This window comes from Tupaia chinensis, unplaced genomic scaffold (assembly GCF_000334495.1).
Source record: "Tupaia chinensis unplaced genomic scaffold, TupChi_1.0 Scaffold143574_1, whole genome shotgun sequence".
NCBI lineage: Eukaryota > Metazoa > Chordata > Mammalia > Scandentia > Tupaiidae > Tupaia > Tupaia belangeri.
The window spans coordinates 1,229,214-1,246,818 of NW_006203419.1; the positions used below are offsets into that span (position 1 = coordinate 1,229,214).

General features: G+C 54.4%; 2 protein-coding genes across 2 annotated transcripts; one reads left to right on the top strand and one right to left on the bottom strand.

Annotated features, from left to right (window-relative positions):
- Nucleotides 1-1,052: 1,052 nt before the first annotated feature.
- LOC102502491 (oxytocin-neurophysin 1) lies at nucleotides 1,053-1,870 on the top strand. Its single transcript, XM_006163954.1, has 3 exons — nucleotides 1,053-1,199; nucleotides 1,443-1,641; nucleotides 1,721-1,870. Exons 1-3 carry the CDS (start codon nucleotides 1,080-1,082, stop codon nucleotides 1,774-1,776), a joined length of 375 nt encoding a protein of 124 aa, XP_006164016.1. The 5' UTR covers nucleotides 1,053-1,079; the 3' UTR covers nucleotides 1,777-1,870.
- A 4,476-nt stretch (nucleotides 1,871-6,346) lies between these two features.
- Nucleotides 6,347-8,317, bottom strand: AVP (arginine vasopressin). Its single transcript, XM_006163955.1, has 3 exons — nucleotides 8,166-8,317; nucleotides 6,707-6,908; nucleotides 6,347-6,587 (listed from the first exon to the last, which is right to left on the bottom strand). Exons 1-3 carry the CDS (start codon nucleotides 8,283-8,285, stop codon nucleotides 6,406-6,408), a joined length of 504 nt encoding a protein of 167 aa, XP_006164017.1. The 5' UTR covers nucleotides 8,286-8,317; the 3' UTR covers nucleotides 6,347-6,405.
- Between the last annotated feature and the right edge of the window lie 9,288 nt (nucleotides 8,318-17,605).

Genomic DNA, 17,605 nt, shown 5'->3' on the forward strand with positions numbered 1-17,605 from the left:
ATGGCCACACCGCAATCCCTTCTCCTCCATTCTCCTCTCAGGATCTTGGGCACGCACGCACACGCAACCGGCATGAGTTCTAAGCCACTGGATCCAAGACTCAAACCACAGTCAACTAGGCGGGAGTCCGGCGACATAACCATCATCCCATCTGCTGGTCCCAATGCAAGTACATTTTCAAATTCATGCGTAATTTTTTCATGATGCACATTGCCATGAATGTACTGAAGACACTTCATATTTATATTCAGGTATTAAAGCTTTAAAAAAACATTTTGATATTGCCATAAATGTCCTTTATTTAGCCATTAGGTAGCAAGGTCTTCCAGCAGGCCCAATCACTGCTATCATTTTGAAATAATGATAAATCTAAAGAATATTTACAGACATTTGCAATACCTATAATGGGATAGGAGGATACCTGTCATTTCGATCTATGACAAAGCCACTGACATTATGGTTCTTTGATATCTCATACCCAAAGGAGAGCTGAATTTATTTCAGTTAGAGATTAGAGAAAGATGTGATCGGTTCTTTTCCAAGTTCCAGCTCAGGGATGTGGTGCGGCTGTGTGTTGGGGGTGGGAATGATTTAGAAATTTGGACTCAGGAACAGGAGATCTTCCTAACAAAGGGGACAGGCACGTGTGACGGTCAGGCCAAGAGGATGGACTGGGAGGCTGACCTGAGTCTATTCCTGCTTAAGGGGTGGAACTAGTGTCCATCCTCCCCCACCCCCACCCAGATGTAGTGGGACTGCAGAGAAATAGCTCTTGATTGGACTGCTCCTGCTCCCACATCTCCGTGCCTTGCCTAGTGACCCACCCAGCCCAGCCTGCTCCCTTCCCCACAGCACCGTCTGTGCCAAGTCCATTACCCAGGCGATGACCTTGACCCTGGCCCAGGCCATGCAAATGAGGGGGCGCACAGTGCGCCCAAGGGCTGACCTGCAGCGACCTGCTGTGACCAGGCATGCAGCCGCCCTCTTAGACAGGGCTCGGCCAGGGCAGCGTCCAGGCATACAAAGGCTGGCCAGGGAGACTGCCGCAGTCGCCAAGCCAGATCCAGCGCGTCAGCACCATGGCCAGCTCCAGCCTCGCCTGCTGCCTGCTGGGGCTCCTGGCGCTGACCTCAGCCTGCTACATCCAGAATTGCCCCCCAGGTGGCAAGAGGGCCCTGCTGGACCTCGACGTGCGCAAGGTGAGCCCCCTAGCTCCATCCTGCTGCACTCAGGAGAGGGAGGACCTGTAGCCACAGGGCTGCTCCCGTCCCCAGCCTGCACCACACATTCCTGGGAACCCAGGGATTTCAGGAGATTTTGCAACCTTGGCCCTTTACTGCCATCAGGCCGAGAATGCACCACAGAGCCTGCAGCCCCTCTGTCCGAGCCCCGCGACCCCCTCAGTGTTCTTCCCCTCATCTCACTGGTGCCTGTCTCCGCAGTGCCTCCCCTGTGGGCCAGAGGGCCGAGGGCGCTGTTTTGGGTCTGAGATCTGTTGCGATGAGTCGGACTGCTTCCTGGGCCCGACCTACTCGAAGAGCTGCGAGAAGGAGGACTACCTGTCATCCCCTTGCCAGTCAGGCCACAAGCCTTGTGGAAGCAGGGGCCGCTGCGCCAACGCTGGCTTCTGCTGCAGCCCCGGTGAGCGGAATGAAGCGGGTGGGGAGAAAGTAGGGAGCTGCGGCTGGGGTGGTCCCCTGACTCACGCCTCTCTTTGCAGATGGCTGCCGCGCTGACCCCACCTGTGATGCCAAAGCTGCCTCCTCAGAGCCCTGAGCCCTGCACCTTGAGGATTGCTGGTGCCCACGGAATGCATCCCTCAGTCCTCCTAAGCCTCCCCTAAAAAGAATAAAATAAAGGCAATTTTCTTCACAACTCAACTTGTGCCTGTGTGTCAGAATTACCAGGGGAGGGGGGACCAGCAGTTGGGATAATGGCTATGTCGCTAGACTCCCATGTAGTCACCCACGGTTTGAGTCCCTGACCCGGTGACTTAAATTCACGCTGGGCACATGTGCGTGCGTGCGTGCCCAAGCGCCCGAGAAGAGAATGGAAAAGAAAGGATTGCAGAATGTCCATCCCCCCTGGGGGATTACTTCTTTTCTGTCTCTCTGTCTCTCTCTGTCTTTCTGGAGACCACATGCGTCCTATGGCAGAAACCTCTCAAAAAAAATAAAAGTACAAGGGGAGGGCACTGGGGAGGCGATAACCATGTAGGGTTTGTCCTGCGTCTGGTCTCTAGGGCAGAATTAGAGACCCACTTCTCTCCGGAACCAGGAGAGAAGTGTCTGCCAGGTGCCAAGGGGCCTGGGGGTATTGTTCCTGCTGCTGCCATCCAATAAGGGGTGGAGAAGGATGGGGACACTAAGGCGGGCTCCAGGGCAGTAGAAACACCCCCAGCCTCCTGACCTAGCAGAAGCTAGAGCATTCGACACTTAAGAGAAATTTTCTGAAGTCCAAAACCCAACTGAACTGACAAAAACTGGGTCTCTATGAGGCCCACCACATGGGAGGGTTCCCATTTAGCATCTGGAGACCTCCCTAGGTGTGCACCAGATGTGTCAGGGCTGGTTGGAGCTGGAGCTGGAGGGAGCTTGCAGTGTCAAGGTCCTGTATGGGTGCCACTCTCCGAAGAGACAGGTAGTCTGTAAAAATCAAAGAAGACAGGGCCAGCAGGCGGTGTGACGGTTAAAGCAATGGACTCCCACAGGTCAACCATGGTTCAAGTCCCAGACTGGGCGGCTTCAAAATCACATGAGAGACATGTGCATGTGCACCCAAAATCCAAGAAGAGAAGGGCAGAGAAGGGATTATGGTTTGGCCATCTCCCCTGGGGCCTGGTTTCTCACTTTTCCTCTCTCTCTGTCTCTCTGGTGAGCACACGTGTCCTATAGCAAACACACACACACACACACACACACACCCCCCTTAAAAAAGAAAAGAGATCCTAGCCAGTGCAACAAGGTGGATTTTTAGAAAAATCAAAGACACAGAGATTCAAAAGGAAGAACTGAAAGTCTCTATGAGCGTGAAATGACTGTTTATGTAGAAAATCCCAAAGAAACTTTTAAAAAGTTATTAAATGTAAGTACATTTAGCCAAGATCACAGGATACAAGGTCTGTATATAGAATTAACCCCAGTTCTATATACTAACAATAAGTAACTGGAAATTAAATAAAAATAGTACCAGGTCAGCCAGTGGCATCGTTGTTAAGGTGACTGGATACTACCTGGCTAACTGTGCAGTTCAAGTCCAGGACCCAGGGGTTTGAAAAACATGCCGTGTGTGTGTGTGTGTGTGTGTGTGTGTGTGTGTGTGCCCAAAATCCTGATGAAGAAGTGGAGGGAAAAGGATTTCAGTGTGACTATGCCCCATTGGGAGGTGCTTTTCTCCTTCACTCTGGCAATTAAAAATAAATAAATAAATAACAGAATGGACCAGAAGATGGCATGGAAGGGACCCGTGTGCAGGCATGCCCTAAATCCCCAGAGCCAGTGGAGGAGGGGACTGCAGTGTGGCCATCCCCTCCGGGGGGTGCTTTCTCACTTTCCCTCTCCTCTGTCTCCAGTGAATATGTTCACCCCATGGCAAAACAAAACAGAACTCAAAATAGATCATAGCTCCAATCGTATTCAATTCCATAAAGTGGCGCCTGTTTGTTCAAACGTGGATCACATGGCAGAAGGTGGAAAGCGACGAGAATAGAGGAGAGAACTTGGTAAACTGATAGAGAAGTGCAGGATGACAAGGTGGGTGAGCATTAGAGTACAACAGCACCGTAGGGCAGTGACCATTGGTGATCATTCAATTGCTCCTCAAAATTGATAGGGAAATGGGTTCTGAATGTGCACCACAAAGTAGTGATAAGTGAGACAGTGGATATGTTTATTGCCCTGACTTGATCGTACACAATGTACACATTTTGAAGTCACACTGTACCCCACAAATATGTATAACTGTTATATAAGGGACTTCAAAAAGTCCTGGAAAAACAGAATTAAACTATGAGTTTATGTTGCTTCCCCCCCAAAAACAATGGAAACCCATGAATAACTTTTTTCATAATACACCTTTTCATGTTTTTTTTCCCCCTCTTTTAATTGCCATAGGGCATGTGCACGCACCAGAGAGAGACGGATAAACAGAGAGAGACAGAGTCCTTGACCTGGACTGACTGAAGCCGGGAGTGGATCACAGTGTCAAGATCTTGCTGGGGATGCCTGTCTCTCTGTCTCCTCAGTTGTGAAGGAAATGAATAAATAAACTTAAAAATATTTTAAAGAGACACTGCCGATGTTGCCATTTCTAGTTTTTTTTTTTTTTTAAATATGCTACAGGATATGCATGTTCACCAGAAGAGACAGAGAGTGAGGGAGAGTGAGAAAGCAAGCCACCAGGTCTGGGACTCAAACCATGGTCAGCCATGTGGGAGTCCCATGCCTTAGCCACTACACCAGCAGTGTTGCCATTTTATAAAAAATAGATACAGAGGTCTGGATATCCTGCCTGACTTTTGTCACCCTCACCACAGCCCTTTTGCTTGAAGAGTCTGAGCAGATAAAGGCAAGAACTTTCTGTGACTCCTGGACTCTCCCCTCTCAGAGACCCCAGGGGCTCATGGAAAGGGAGAGACAGTAGAACATCCAGGGAGGTGTGAATTGGGGGTGGGTGGACACGACTCACTCCTTCCAGATGTGGTGGCCTGTGTTCTGAAGACACAGAAGAGGAAGGGGGTCTCTGAGTCTGTCCAGAGGAAGAGGAGGGGTGTGGACTTCATTCTGAAACTCCCTAAGCCCAGCACTAGGGATCAGATCCCATGCAGCCGTGGCCCCTGCCTCTCCCACCTCCCTCTGCCTGGAAGGGTTAATAAATTCCTCTGGGTTTGCTCTTGCCCTGGCCCTATCCCCACCTGGGGGCTGCCCTGCATGAGCAACAGGGGGCAGGGGGCAGAGGCAGGTGGCCATAGAAGAGATAGAAGCCGCTGCCTTCCGCAGCTACACTGAGTGTCGCTGGCATTGCCACTGGCAGAAGCCGCTGGAGCCAGGTCAAGGGCAAGAGCGAAGGGGGCGCCGAGGAGACTGGAAGGGAGGCTGACCAAGCGGCATCTGGACTCTGCCCAGGCTGGCTGAGGTTGAGTCGCCTGAGTCACGAGGCTCTGCCTGCACTCCCTCCTGGCCTCAGAGCCTGCAGAGGATCCCCACGGGGATGCAGCCTCTGGTGGCCCAAGGCCTGGAGCATGAAAACTCTGAGGAGAGGATGCAAAGAATGGAAGGGCACAGGGAGGGGAGGCTGGGAGGTAATGGAGATCTAGGGGAAGAAGGAACAGAAGAGGTAAGTGAGGCAAGTAGGCACGGGAGGGCCAGGGAGCAGGGAGTGAGGGGCAGAGGGGACTAAGGGGACAGGCAGGAGTGTTGGGGCAGAGGCCAGGTGCAGACCGGCATCTTTGTTCTGAAGTTCCGGGACAAAGGTCAGAAGCTCCTTGTGTCTGGGAGCAAGGGTGAGTGCACACGTGCGTATACGTGTGCCTATCATTGTCTGCTGTGTGTGCTTCTCTGTGTTTGTGGTTCCAAATGTGGTTCTCAGGGACTCTGTTTGTGGTTGTGCTCACGGTCACAGGCATGTCCCTGGCAACTGTCTCCCCGTCCGTGTCTTGGTCTGGAAGTGGCTACGTGTGGCTGTGTCTGTTGGGGCTGTGGATGCTCCCGGAGGCGGTGGCGGGAGAGAGGTCTGCCGCCCCCTGTGGTTGAGGGGTCCTATTGCTGGGGCACCTGGACAGATAGCAAATGATACTGTCTCTGGGGTCTGGGGTGACACTGACCCCCCAACACACACACACACACACACATCACGGCCTTGGGTAACAGACACTAGACTGGGAATCCGGGGCCCTGGGTGGGTCCCTGCAGCTGTTAGCGCCTCTGTCTCCTGGGATGAAAATGGGAACAGAATGGTCACCCCTTTGGCTTATCTGTTGCCTTTCTTGCTCTTTGTCACTCTCACGCTCTCTGTGTGTCTCTGTCCCTCATTCTGCTGTCTCTGTCGGCTTCTCTTATCCACCAGCGTCCTTACCCCTCCCTGTCTTAATTCCCATGGCTCTGTCTCTGCCAGAGCATCGCCACCCTAGTCTGCTTCTGGCCTTGATCCTCCCCAGCCCCCGGGGTAGCCCCACTCCTGGTTCTAACGACCAGCAGGCGCAAGATCTCTTCCCCTGCAGGATGAGTTCCTTCTCTGTGGTTGATCTGCCCACAACTTCGGGTCCCAGGACTGGCCTGGTCGTCGGCCTCCCCACCCGCGTTCTGCCTTCCCCACAGCCAGAGACTGAGACCGACGCCCGACAGTGCATTTACAAAGGTTTATTTTCGGAGCTGCAGGAGTGAGATGAAGGGGGCGCAAGCGGGCGGCTCAGTAGACTCCCGGCTGGGGCTCGGCGGGGTTGGCGGGCTCCGGCGCACGCGACAGAAAAAAAAACAGCCGCGGCAGCAGGGCCCCGGTGGACCCGTCCAGCAGCGTGGCGTTGTTGCGGGCGCTGGGGCGGGCGCGGTGGTGAACGCCCTCGAGGCACTCGGGCTCGGTCACGCAGCTCTCTGCGGGGAGGGCGGTGTGAGCGCGGGCGCTACGGGTGGGCGCACTCCGGGCCTCCACTGCCCGCGGCCGCGCCCGTGGCTCCCGGGACCCAGTCCTCCCTCCCGTCCCGAGTACGCACCGTCGCTGCAGCAGAAGCCGCCCGCGGCGCAGCGGCCCCCGCTCCCGCACGGCTTCCGGCCGGACTGGCAGGGCGACGGCAGGTAGTTCTCCTCCTGGCAGCGCAGCGCCTCGGCTGTTCCCACGAAGCAGCCCAGCTCCTCCTCGCAGCAGATTTGCGGCCCGAAGCAGTGCCCTCGGCCCCCGGGGCCACAAGGGAGGCACTGCAGGACAGAACGGGGACAGAACGGGCGGGGTGAGCTGAGGGAAGAGGGCGCAGCGCAGGGATTCGGAGCGGGGGCTGGGGATATGGGCGGGACGAGGGCGCTGCAGGTGCTGGGGAGCTGTCTCGGCCTGGACAGCAGGCAAGGACTGGGAGTCAAGATCTTAACGCTTTGGGTTTTCAGGTGGCAGAGGACCAGCTCTCGGTCACGGCCCAGAGCATCCTCACCTTCAGTCGGGAGCCAGTTCTTGATGGGCCACAGCACTGAAGACCTTCCTCCTCGGCTCTGGAGCCATGGCCGGTGTGCCCAGAGGGCCCAGGGCTTTCTCAGCTGCCCACCACCCTTCCCTATTCCAGACCTTCCTCCCTCCGCCATACTGAATGTCGATCCCCAGACCCCCACCCCCTGCAGAGGGCCCTCCCCATCCAGAACACATCTAGGCCCTTCCTCCCATTTCCCGTCTCTTCTCTTGCCCTTGTTCTCCTACCCCCAAACTGGTGGGCCTCAACTGCGGCCCTGACACCCTGCTCACCCACTATGAACTACCAAGTGAGCGGCAGGGGCCTGAGCCCTAGAGGAGAGCATGGATGCCTAGGGCACCTCCAGCCTCCAAAGGAACCAGGCAGAGGGAGGGAGGGCTCCCGGGGCTGCCCACCTGCCCTCTTTGTTCAACAGCTCAAAGCTGAACCACCTGAGGCTTGGGTAGAACTGAACCTGGTGGTTACATTTCCTTCAGCTCTGCTAGAAATGGAATAAAAGGGAACTGACTGACACAAAACACAGGAGAGCTGGACAGGGTGCCCAGCAGAACTTCCTTACGGCATGCTTGGGTGCGTCCTCCCACCCAGGCTAGTTACGAGTAATGGCCGCCTTCTATGTGTGTGCCTGAGTCCAGGAGAGGCTGGGCTAGACAGGGAAGACCTCCGGGGCTGGGTAGGACGGAGCCCGATACTCCAGCCAGTCTGGATATGGGGATTCTATGAGCACAGAGACGGGCTCTCAGCCCTCCCTGCTCCAGCCCCAAGCTCAGTTACTGGGAAGCGTCTCTCACTTTGCTGCGTCCCCTTCTGGAGCCCCTTTGGCCCTTACAGCCTGCCCCCTCTGACCCTGCCTGGCCATGCCAAGCCTCCCTCCTCCAGGCACTTCCCAAAAGCTGCCTTCTCCCACCACTTCCCTCCTTCCTTGCCTCTGCCCCCAGAGTGCCAGTTCTGGGGCACTGCCCACTCCAGGCAGCCCTGAACCGAACCACACGCGTACCTGCCGCAGCTCCAAGTCAGACGTGGCCCTCTTGCCACCCCTGGGACAGTTCTGGAAGTAGCAAGCAGAGGTGAAGGCCAGCAGGCCGAGGAAGAAGACGGGCAGCATGGTGTCGGGCATCCTGGCACACGCAGGTGGGCAGGCGTGCAGTGCTGCTCAGCCGCTCTGCGTGCTGCCTGGCTGGCTGCCTATTTATGTCCGCAGGTGTTCCCTCGGAGGCAACGTGGCTGCCACCCAGTGGCTCCCCAGGAGCCCACCGCCACCAGGTCCCAACCGTCAGCAGTGATTCAAGTGTCTTGGGACGCACGTGGGCCTTTCTGTGCAGGGGGTGGTGGGGGAGGGATGCAGACCGCAGGGCTGTCACTGGCCATGGTTTGACAGGAACTGCCACCACTGATTTCTGCACTCGAGAGGGACAGATAGTGTCACCTGGAGACTGTCTTCCAACTTTCTGGCTGCCTAGAGGAGGCTTGGGTCAACAGCCAGTACCCCAGACACAGCCCCCTAACAGGTGCAGAAAGGGGACAGAGGGCACGAAAAGCTGGTGTGTTCGCAGAACAGGGGGCAGGAGAGAGCCAGCTGTGTGGGGACCCAATCAGGAGAGTTCGCTGTGACAGGACAGGTGACCAATGTCAGCACACACCCAGGGGTGGGGACAGAGGGCTCTGTACTGGCCAGGCCAGGAAAGGTGGTGCCTGGCTGCAGCCTCATGGGTCAGGGGACTGACAGGGAATCAGAGAGGACTGTTCCCAGCGTGGAGGTGCTGCAGGCTTCCAGGGAAAGCTCAGGAAGTTCCCACCCCCTCCCACTGAGCCAGGTAGAGGAACACAGGTTCTGAAATTGGGGGTCCTGGGGACAGCTTCTTGGCATGCTCCCTGTCACCCCCTCCTCAGGCAGGAGCACCGTGTAGGTATCTACTGTAGAGTAGGAATCTACGGTAGAGGAACCAGAAATCCAGACGCAGTGAGGTTCAGAGGTGAGGCAGCCACCTGGCCCAGTTCCTACGCCTCCCCCCCACCCCGACCCTAGTCTGGGGGAACCAGAGCAGGTAGATCTCAGGCCTGGGGAGGGAGCATGAGTCACGGGCTCAGGGAAGAGGGTGGGAAGGAGCCATGGCCAAATGGACTCAGCACAAGCTTGACCCCAGGCAGACAGACTTAAAGGGGTCACAGCCTCCCTCTCCCCAGCCACCCAAGTGTCCCTCCAGTCTTGGACCCAGGGCTGGCCACTCCATGCCCCTCCAGCTGTGTATACAGCTGCCAGCTCTCTCAGCACCCCTAGGTCTTGGCCCCTCTTCAGGTACCCCAGGTGCTGCGAGGAAGCCCCAGGGAACACAGTGGCCCCATCCCCATCAAGGGCAATGAGGTATCCGTCCCAGGGAGGGGTCTCCCACACTTCAGTTCAGATGCAGGTGTCTCAGGAATGAGCCCTTAGGGCCCGTGGGGACACTTGACGAAACAGTGCTGGGCAGTCGTCCCAGGAACACCAGCCTAAGGCGGGCTGGGGGTCCCTCTGAGCCTCATCTGCCTCCAAAGTAAAGTGGGCAGACGATAGTACCCACCTCATAGGGTTGTTGTGAGGACCGAAATCATTTAATATATGAACGCTTTAGGAAAGGGCCCGCACCATCGTAAAGTTAAGCAGTAGGAGTAGGAGTATTAATGAATAAGAGCTGATGAGACTTTCTAGAGAGAGCAGATTCCAGGGAGAATACTGTTTATTTTTTTCATTGCCAGAGGGCACTTAGACTTGCCAAAGAGAAAAAGCACTACCCAATGGGGCATGGTCACCCTGCAATCCCTTTTCTTCCATTTTTCCATCCCATTAGAGTTTTTGGTTAAAAAAACAAACAAACCTGGGTCAGCCATGTGGGATCTGGCTCCCTTTGCACAGCACCTAATTGCTGCACTATGGGGCCAGCCCTGGAAGAATGTCTTCATTCCACTCCTGGCTGGAAACAAGTCTGGTCTAAAGCTGATTCCCTCCTAAGGCTCTGTGGGCTGTGAGGCAGGCTGACTGGGGAGGCCAGAGGCCCAGCTTAGGCCTGCAGTGTGGCCTCAGCCCAGCACCTTAACCCTTTCTGCACTTTGGGCCTGAGTTCCCATCTGGAAACTGATGAGGCTAGACTAAGTGAAGGGCTGAAGCCTTGGGACAGGCCAGGACACCCATGTCTACCAGGACTGTCATTCTACAAAGTTCCTCCCACACCATGACCTGTTGAAGACTCCAGGCCCCACCTCTGCATGATGCCAGAGGGCCACTTCCCCCAGTACCCTCACAGACCCTCCACTGGTGAAAAAAGGCTCTATTAAGCTCTGAGGGCTGCGTTTCAAGTACATCACTCCCAGGGGCCAGCAGATGGCGTAGTGGTTAAGGTGTTGGATTCCCACATGGCCGACCGCAGTTCCACCTCCAGATCCAGTGGCTTGAAACTCATACCGGGCGTGCGTGTGTGTGCTCAAAATCCCAGGAGGAGAAGGGATTGTGGCCTGGCCATTCCCCCCTTGAAGGGTGATTTCTCACTGTCTCTCTCACTGTCTTTCTCTGTCTCTCCAGCGAGCGCATGCACTCTATGGAAAACAAAACAAAACACACAAAAAAATCACCCCAATGTCACATGGAGCCCCCCCATCTACACTTCCTACATAAGTCTCTTTCTAAAACTCTTCCACATCTCCATTGTTACACCCCCACACCTCAACTCATGGTCTGGATTCACAGGTCCTTAAACAAGGAAGGAGGTAGCCCTTCCCTGGTCCCTGCCACCACCCACCACGTACACTTCCATCCGCTCTTCTCTTGATACCTTCATGCCATGATACTTAGGTTGGTATCACCGGTTAGACCGCAGTTCTGCCCTCCCGAGCTAAGCCATGAGGTATATGAAGGTGATCCTTCCATCTCTGAACTGCTCGTGTTCCCCAGAGTCAGAGCTGGGCCTGAGGCTGACAGGTGTGGACCTGAAATGGATCCATAGGGGTGTGTGAAGAAGACAGGAAAGGCTTCACTTTTCTCCAGACCACATCTAATGCCAAAGCATATCCCAGATGGGTTGAAAATCTAAATAGAGGGGCCAGCAGTTAGCGTAATGGCTATGTCGCTGAACTCCCACGTAGTCAGCCACAGTTCAAGTCCCAGATCCGGTGGCTTAAAAACTCACATCGGGTGCGTGTGCATGCATGCCCAAGATCCCGAGAGGAGAATGGAGGAGAAGGGATTGTGGCATGGCCATCCCTCCTGGGGGGTGATTTCTAGCTTTCTGTCTTTCTGTCTCTCTGGTGAGCACACGTGCCCTGTAGCAAAAACCTCTCAAATAAAAAAATAAAAAGCTAAATAGAATAAAATCGTGTCAGGATAGTGGTGTGGCCGAGGCTGACCCACATGGGAAGGTTTCCAGTTCACATCTGGGGACTTTCTTGAGAACACTGCCAGGCACATGCATGCCACGATTTGGGGCTGGTGGAGGCTGGGAGTGGAACATGGTGTTGAGTCTCTGTCACAGGTAGTACATCTTTCTCTTTCTCTCATGGAACCAATAAATATCTAAAAAATCATAAATAGGGGCCAGCAGGTGGCCTAGTGGTTAAGGTGCTAGACTCCCACAGGTTAACCATAGTTTGAGTCCCAAACCAGGAGGTTTCAAAATCACACCAGGCACATGTACATGTATGCCCAAAATCCCAAGAGAATGGCAGAGAAGGAACTGTGGCTTGGCCGTCTCCCCTGGAGGTTGATTTCTCACTTTTCCTCCCTCCCTATCTCTGCGTCTCCAGTGAGCACGTGCACCCTATAGCAAAAGTCCCTCAAAAAATATATAAAATAAAATAAAATAAATAAATAAGTAGGGGCACTACTCAAAAGGAGCCAGATCCAAACCCCTGGCCCTGGTCAGCCTGAAACCCCCGGGGCATGGGTGTGAGTCCCCAAGATCTGACGGACTGGAGGAAGGGGTTACAGTGTGACAGAGCACCCACGGAGGGTACGCCTGTCTCACTCTCTCATGCTCATGCACACCCATGTACTCTATCATGAATAAAGAAAAAAACTAATAAATAAATAATAAATGGAATAAAATCAGATGGGGGCAGAGAGCTAGCTTTGAATATTTACAGATCTCTAGAGGGAGTTACATTAAGCTGAAAAGAAATCAGAAATGAAAAGACCTCACAAAAATTCCTACTTGCAAAAACAACCTTAATTTAAAAAAATAAGTAGGAAATAATTTTTTTCCAACTCTTCTACAGTAAAAGCCTCTTCAATGGTCAGGCAGGGGGCTTCTCTTCTGGGGACTTCTTGAGCCAGCTCCAGGTCCTGGTGATCGGCCTGGGGCATCTCTGGGGACAATGGCTCCCGCCCTTGGGCCGTGTCCCCCCCCCACCCCTACTCCGCTGAACTGAGGAAGACTTAGGCACTTGTCCGCATCTTCACATCCTTCCCTTGAGCAACCAGACAAAGGGGAACCCGTGGGCGATGGGCTCAGATGTGAAAGTCACAAGGAAAGGAAACGTCGTGGGCCTCAGGGACCCCACGGGTCGGTAGCACAGCGACCCGGGTCAAGCACAAATTGGGCGGCGCAGCGCGGGGCGCACCGACCCCCCGGTTGCCCGCCCCTAATGAGGCGCTCTGTGCCCAGACTGCTAAGAGCTGCATGAGCGCGGCTCTGGCGGCCTCCGGGTCCCACAGGTCGGCGCCACCCGGGAGCGCGGCGCCCTGAATCACTTAGTGCCATCAGCCGAGTGGATGGGCTGGGGGGAGGCGCCGGCTCCGCTCCCCCGTGCTGCGCTCCTGCGGAGGGGCGCGAGGGCTGTAGCAGGACTCAGGCGAGCAACTGTGCGCGCGCGCGTGAGTGTGTATGTGTGTGTGTGTGTGTGTGGTGTGTGCGTGTGCGCGCGCGCGTGGGTGCGGGGCATTACACAGAACACGCCGAGCCACAGGCAACAGAAAAGACCCCACCACCACCACCACCACCACCACCAGCCCTGCAGATATGCCAGCGCTTTTCTGAGCCTTTTACAAAGCTGGCGTCCTCAGAAAGTTCATGGAAATTGGGTATTAGGAGGAAACCGAGCCCCCAAAAAACTGTTTCTATCTTCCATGAACTTTTTGAAGTCCCATCATCAATCTCTTATAACCCTATGAAGTAGGAAGTATTTTTAAAACTTTTAAATGTATTATTATTTAGATGTTAAAGGGTGGGGTGCCAGAGCAAACTGCCAGGTCAGAGACTCGAACCATGGTCAGCCCATGTGGGAGTCCAGCACCTGTAACCACCGTGCCACCCACTGGCCCAATAGGAGGTATTTTTTATCCCCATCCAAGACAGGCAACTGAGAGACAGAGAGGTGGAGTAACTGCCTAAGGATGCACAGGTAAACAGTCATGGAGCTCAAAGGCAGGCCCAGAGTCTGTGACTGTCACTGCCTCACTATCTTGGACCCTAACAGGAACCGGTGGTGGCTCTGCCAGGCTGACTCACCTAGGAAGGTTCCATTGGGAGCGCTCCCTGGGTACTATCCGCACAGGCGTGCCCATGTTCCAGGGCTGGGGACGGACTGTGAGACTCCAAGACCCTGTTGGGGGGGTACTCTCTCTCTCTCTTTGTCTCTTTTTGTCTGTATGTCCTTTTCTCATGGAAGAAATAAATGAGTAAAATAAATAAATAAAAGGGCCCAGCAGGTGGTGTGATGGTTAAAGGTGCTGGATTCCCACATGGCCAACCACAGTTCGAGTCCTGGACCTGGCAGCTTGCTTTCTCTTTTTCTCTTTCTCTTTGTCACTCTCTGGTCAGATTAAAAAATAGTAATAACAAATGGAATTGAGTAAATAAGTAATTCTTTTCAAAATAAAATAAATAAAAATAAAACTAAGACAAAAATACAGAAGTGACCACATCATGAGGACATTGATAATTTGCTGGGATCCAGGTTGGAGGTTCGTGGTCTCAGGCTGGGCTCAGGGTTCAGAAGTTCAGGGGTGTCACCAGGGCTTCCTTACTTCCTTCTGGAACCTTCATATCTGGTATCTTTCTTTCTTCTTTTTTTTTAAAAAAGAATTATTTTATTTAACTTTATTTATTTTTATTTGACCAGAGAGGGAGAGGGAGAGAAACATGAGAAAACAAGCTGCCAGGTCTGAGACTCGAACCGTGGTCAGCCATGTGGGAGTCCAGTACCCTTAACCACCACACCACCTGCTGACCCCCACATCTGGTATCTTACATTACGGCAAGGGGCAAATTCACAAAATGGGCTTCCCCTCTCGGAACCTCTCCCTTTTTAGGGAGGAGAAACTTAGCCAGTGCCCCTGCCCCACCTCCACCCGAAAGCCCTCCAGGCTGCATAGCCACCTCACCCATCACCCTGTTGACCTAGGCCAGGTAAGGTCAGCTCTGGGTGTCAGGAAGAGGAGGGGTGGTGCCCACTCAGTAACTGTGGTGTTTGCCTCAGGTTCCAGGTGGGGAGGAATTTGTAAAATTGTCCAGGTTGCTTTACCTGAGGACCCTGTGGCACAGAGAAGCTCAGTGACTTGCCCAGGGCCACACAGCCAGGCAGGGGTAGAACTCTTCAGTCCACAGTCACCACGCCTCTCTAGCCTGCACCTGCTCTCTTCGCCCGGCGGCCTTCCTCACACCCTGGGTCTCAGCTCTGTCTGAGTGACCTTCAGAGCCATTGCATTCTGCCTCCAGGCGAACTAGACAACTTCCCGGTTTACAGCCCACCATGGCTCCCACTGCCCTCTGGACAATGCCCAAACACATCTCCGAGGCCTGCAGTTCTGGCCTGCTGGCACTTACTTTAGCCCACTCCCCCTCAAAGCCACACCAGTGTACCCAGCTCCCAATGGAACACTTGTCCCGGCCAGTGCTGGGACCCCTCTCTAGGAACTTTCTAATACATTTTTCAAAGAACCAACCTTTTTTTCCTAATTGCCAAAGGGTGTGCGCTCACCGGAGAGACAGAGAGAAAAGGAAAGGGAGAAAGCATCCTCTAATGGGACGCGGTCAGCCACCGTTCAGGCCTTACATCTGCATACCTAAGGTGTGGCCACCCTGGGGAACAGTTCCAGGGAAGAGAACTTTTCCAGCACTTACAAACAGGAGTGGAAAAGAGGCAGAGTAGCCAGGGCATGGCCCACAGGGCCAGATTCTAGGTACCCCATCCTCTGACCCCTCAGGAGGGCCAGAGCAAACCGTGTAGGGCATGGGGTCAGGCAAAGACCTCTCTTGTTGGGTCTTGGGCATTATTGTCCTCGAACCCCCTCAAACCCTGAAACCCTGTGGCAACAGATCCAACCTGCCAGCCCCATGATGAGTAGGGCTTCGGCCCCAAGGACTAGCTGCTCCTTCCCCTCCTGCTGTGGGACGCCGAGGTCCAAACGTCGGTGGACATCAGTTTGCCTGTGTTCTGCCCTCCCTGGACAATTCTACACACCCCTCATGTTCCTGAGAGTCTGATGCCAGCCCTCTGCTCTCAGTTCCATGTTCTGTATCAGGAACATGAAAATCTGAGCAGAAGTAATTGATCAGAAAGCGACTGAGAGCTCACAAGTTAGGGGCCGACTGGAGACCCGGGCCAGGAGACAGGACCCCAGGAAGGTGTTGAGTTCCCCAGAAGAAAACCCCAGATAGAGAATTTTTTCCCCTAAAGTTTATTTTACTCACGAGTGAGTGTGTGTGCACACATGACAGAGAAAGCACCCTTGACAGGGTCTTGTCACTGCTGCCCCCTTCCCTCTGGCTCATCAGGATCTTAGGCAACAGTGTAAACCCAGCAAGTTTCAGGCCGACGGGGCCAGGAATCAAACCCGAGGCTAGCCGTGTGGCTTCCAGCACTGCAGTTGAGTATGCTACCAACTGCCCCACCAAGGCTGGGCTTCAGATGGGGATCCTTGTCCATGTGACTGAGGAAGGACTCTCAGGAGAAATCTGCAAGGAAGAGAGTGGCACTGACAGGGCAGGGGAGACGTCAGGCAAAAGTGTGGTCTCTGCCTGAGTGTTGCCCCAGCCTGATTCCCAGGGAGCTCTGAGTATGAGCAGTGCCAGAGTCGCCCTATCTTGAGAAGAGAGGGGTGTGTGTACCGCTCGGTCATTGGCCAAGAGGTCTGGGAGAGGGGGGGCCTCTCTCTCTCTCTCTTTTTAATTCGGAAAAAATTTTGCTATAGGGTTCGTGCATTCGCCAGAGAGACAAAGAGACAGAAAATGAGAAATCACCCCCGAGGGGGGATGGCCATACCACAATCCCTTCTCCTCCAGTCTCCTCTCAGGATCTTGGGCACACATGCACACGCGCCCAGTGTGAGTTTAAGCCACCGGGTCAGGGACTCAAACCGCGGTCGACTACATGGGAGTCCAGGGACATAGCCATTACGCTAACTGCTGGTCCCTAGAAGGGACCTCTCTTAATGTCACAGTGTCTTCTGGCTGAGGGCCCATGCCTGGGCAAAGGTCATCTGGGAACTGATGACCACCAGGCCTCACAGAGTCAGAGAGGACACCCAGTGGTAGAGAGAACCTGGGCACAGCATCAGCAGGGTCAGCACCTTCAGTCCGACCCCTCTGTTCAGATTCAATTCTGGGGAAGTACGTCTGGCTTACCTTGAGGCACGTGTGCATCCATTAGGTGTCGGAATAAAGCTCTCTCAGACCGTAGACAATGGGGAAGGAAAAGCAGGGTGATGGTATGAAGAAGAAATGAACTCCATAGAGCTAAACGCTCCCCAAACCCACTCTCCCCAAATCTAGTCTCATAAAGGGAAGGGAATACATGAGAAGGAGGGTGAGAGGGACAGAAAGGAAGGCAGGCTGAGAGAGCTATTTTTCACAGGGTCTCGCTGTGTCGCCACCCTCCGGCCCCAGCCTTGCAGTGGCTAGGACTACCGCCCAGCCACACCTGGCCTGTCTTGGTTGTCCTGGGAACCAAACCTGCACCTCCAGTCTCATGCGGCGATCCCCACCCACTTGTGCCAGCACGACTAGGCCAACCCACCGAGGTATTTTCTACAACCAGACCCAGGTCCTCTACCTTGCCACCTCCTCGCAAACCTTCACAAAACTGGACTCCTCCTACTTTGAGTCCACATGGCACCCTGGAAATGCTCCATTCGTGTGTTTCCCCGTCTTTCTGTTCTACTAAATAGTGGTCCTTGCATCAGTAGCTCCCCAGGACCAGCACCCGACTTAGTGGCTGGCAGCCCCGAGGGCCTGGAGGTTCTCTGGCTGTGCTGACTGCCCAAGGCCCGGTGGTTGTGAAGGGACGCCATCCTCTGGCTGTGCTGACTGCCCAAGGCCCGGTGGTTGTGAAGGGACACCAGTCACTAGCACAGGAACACTTTTCATCTCTCCCCCAGTCCCGCTCAGGGAGAATTCTGGCTTTGCCCTCTTGGCTTCTCCTTGTCCTGTTCCTAACCCCTCTGTAATAGTTGTCTAGGATTTTGTTCTAGCT

Coding starts and splice junctions, on each gene's coding strand:
- LOC102502491 (XM_006163954.1), top strand. CDS start 1,080: ATGGCCAGCTCCAGCCTCGCCTGCTGCCTGCTGGGGCTCCTGGCGCTG. Junction 1,200..1,442: donor TGGACCTCGACGTGCGCAAG/GTGAGCCCCCTA, acceptor CTGTCTCCGCAG/TGCCTCCCCTGTGGGCCAGA. Junction 1,642..1,720: donor TGGCTTCTGCTGCAGCCCCG/GTGAGCGGAATG, acceptor CTCTCTTTGCAG/ATGGCTGCCGCGCTGACCCC.
- AVP (XM_006163955.1), bottom strand. CDS start 8,285: ATGCCCGACACCATGCTGCCCGTCTTCTTCCTCGGCCTGCTGGCCTTC. Junction 6,909..8,165: donor CTGACTTGGAGCTGCGGCAG/GTACGCGTGTGG, acceptor TCTGTCCTGCAG/TGCCTCCCTTGTGGCCCCGG. Junction 6,588..6,706: donor CGGCTTCTGCTGCAGCGACG/GTGCGTACTCGG, acceptor CCCTCCCCGCAG/AGAGCTGCGTGACCGAGCCC.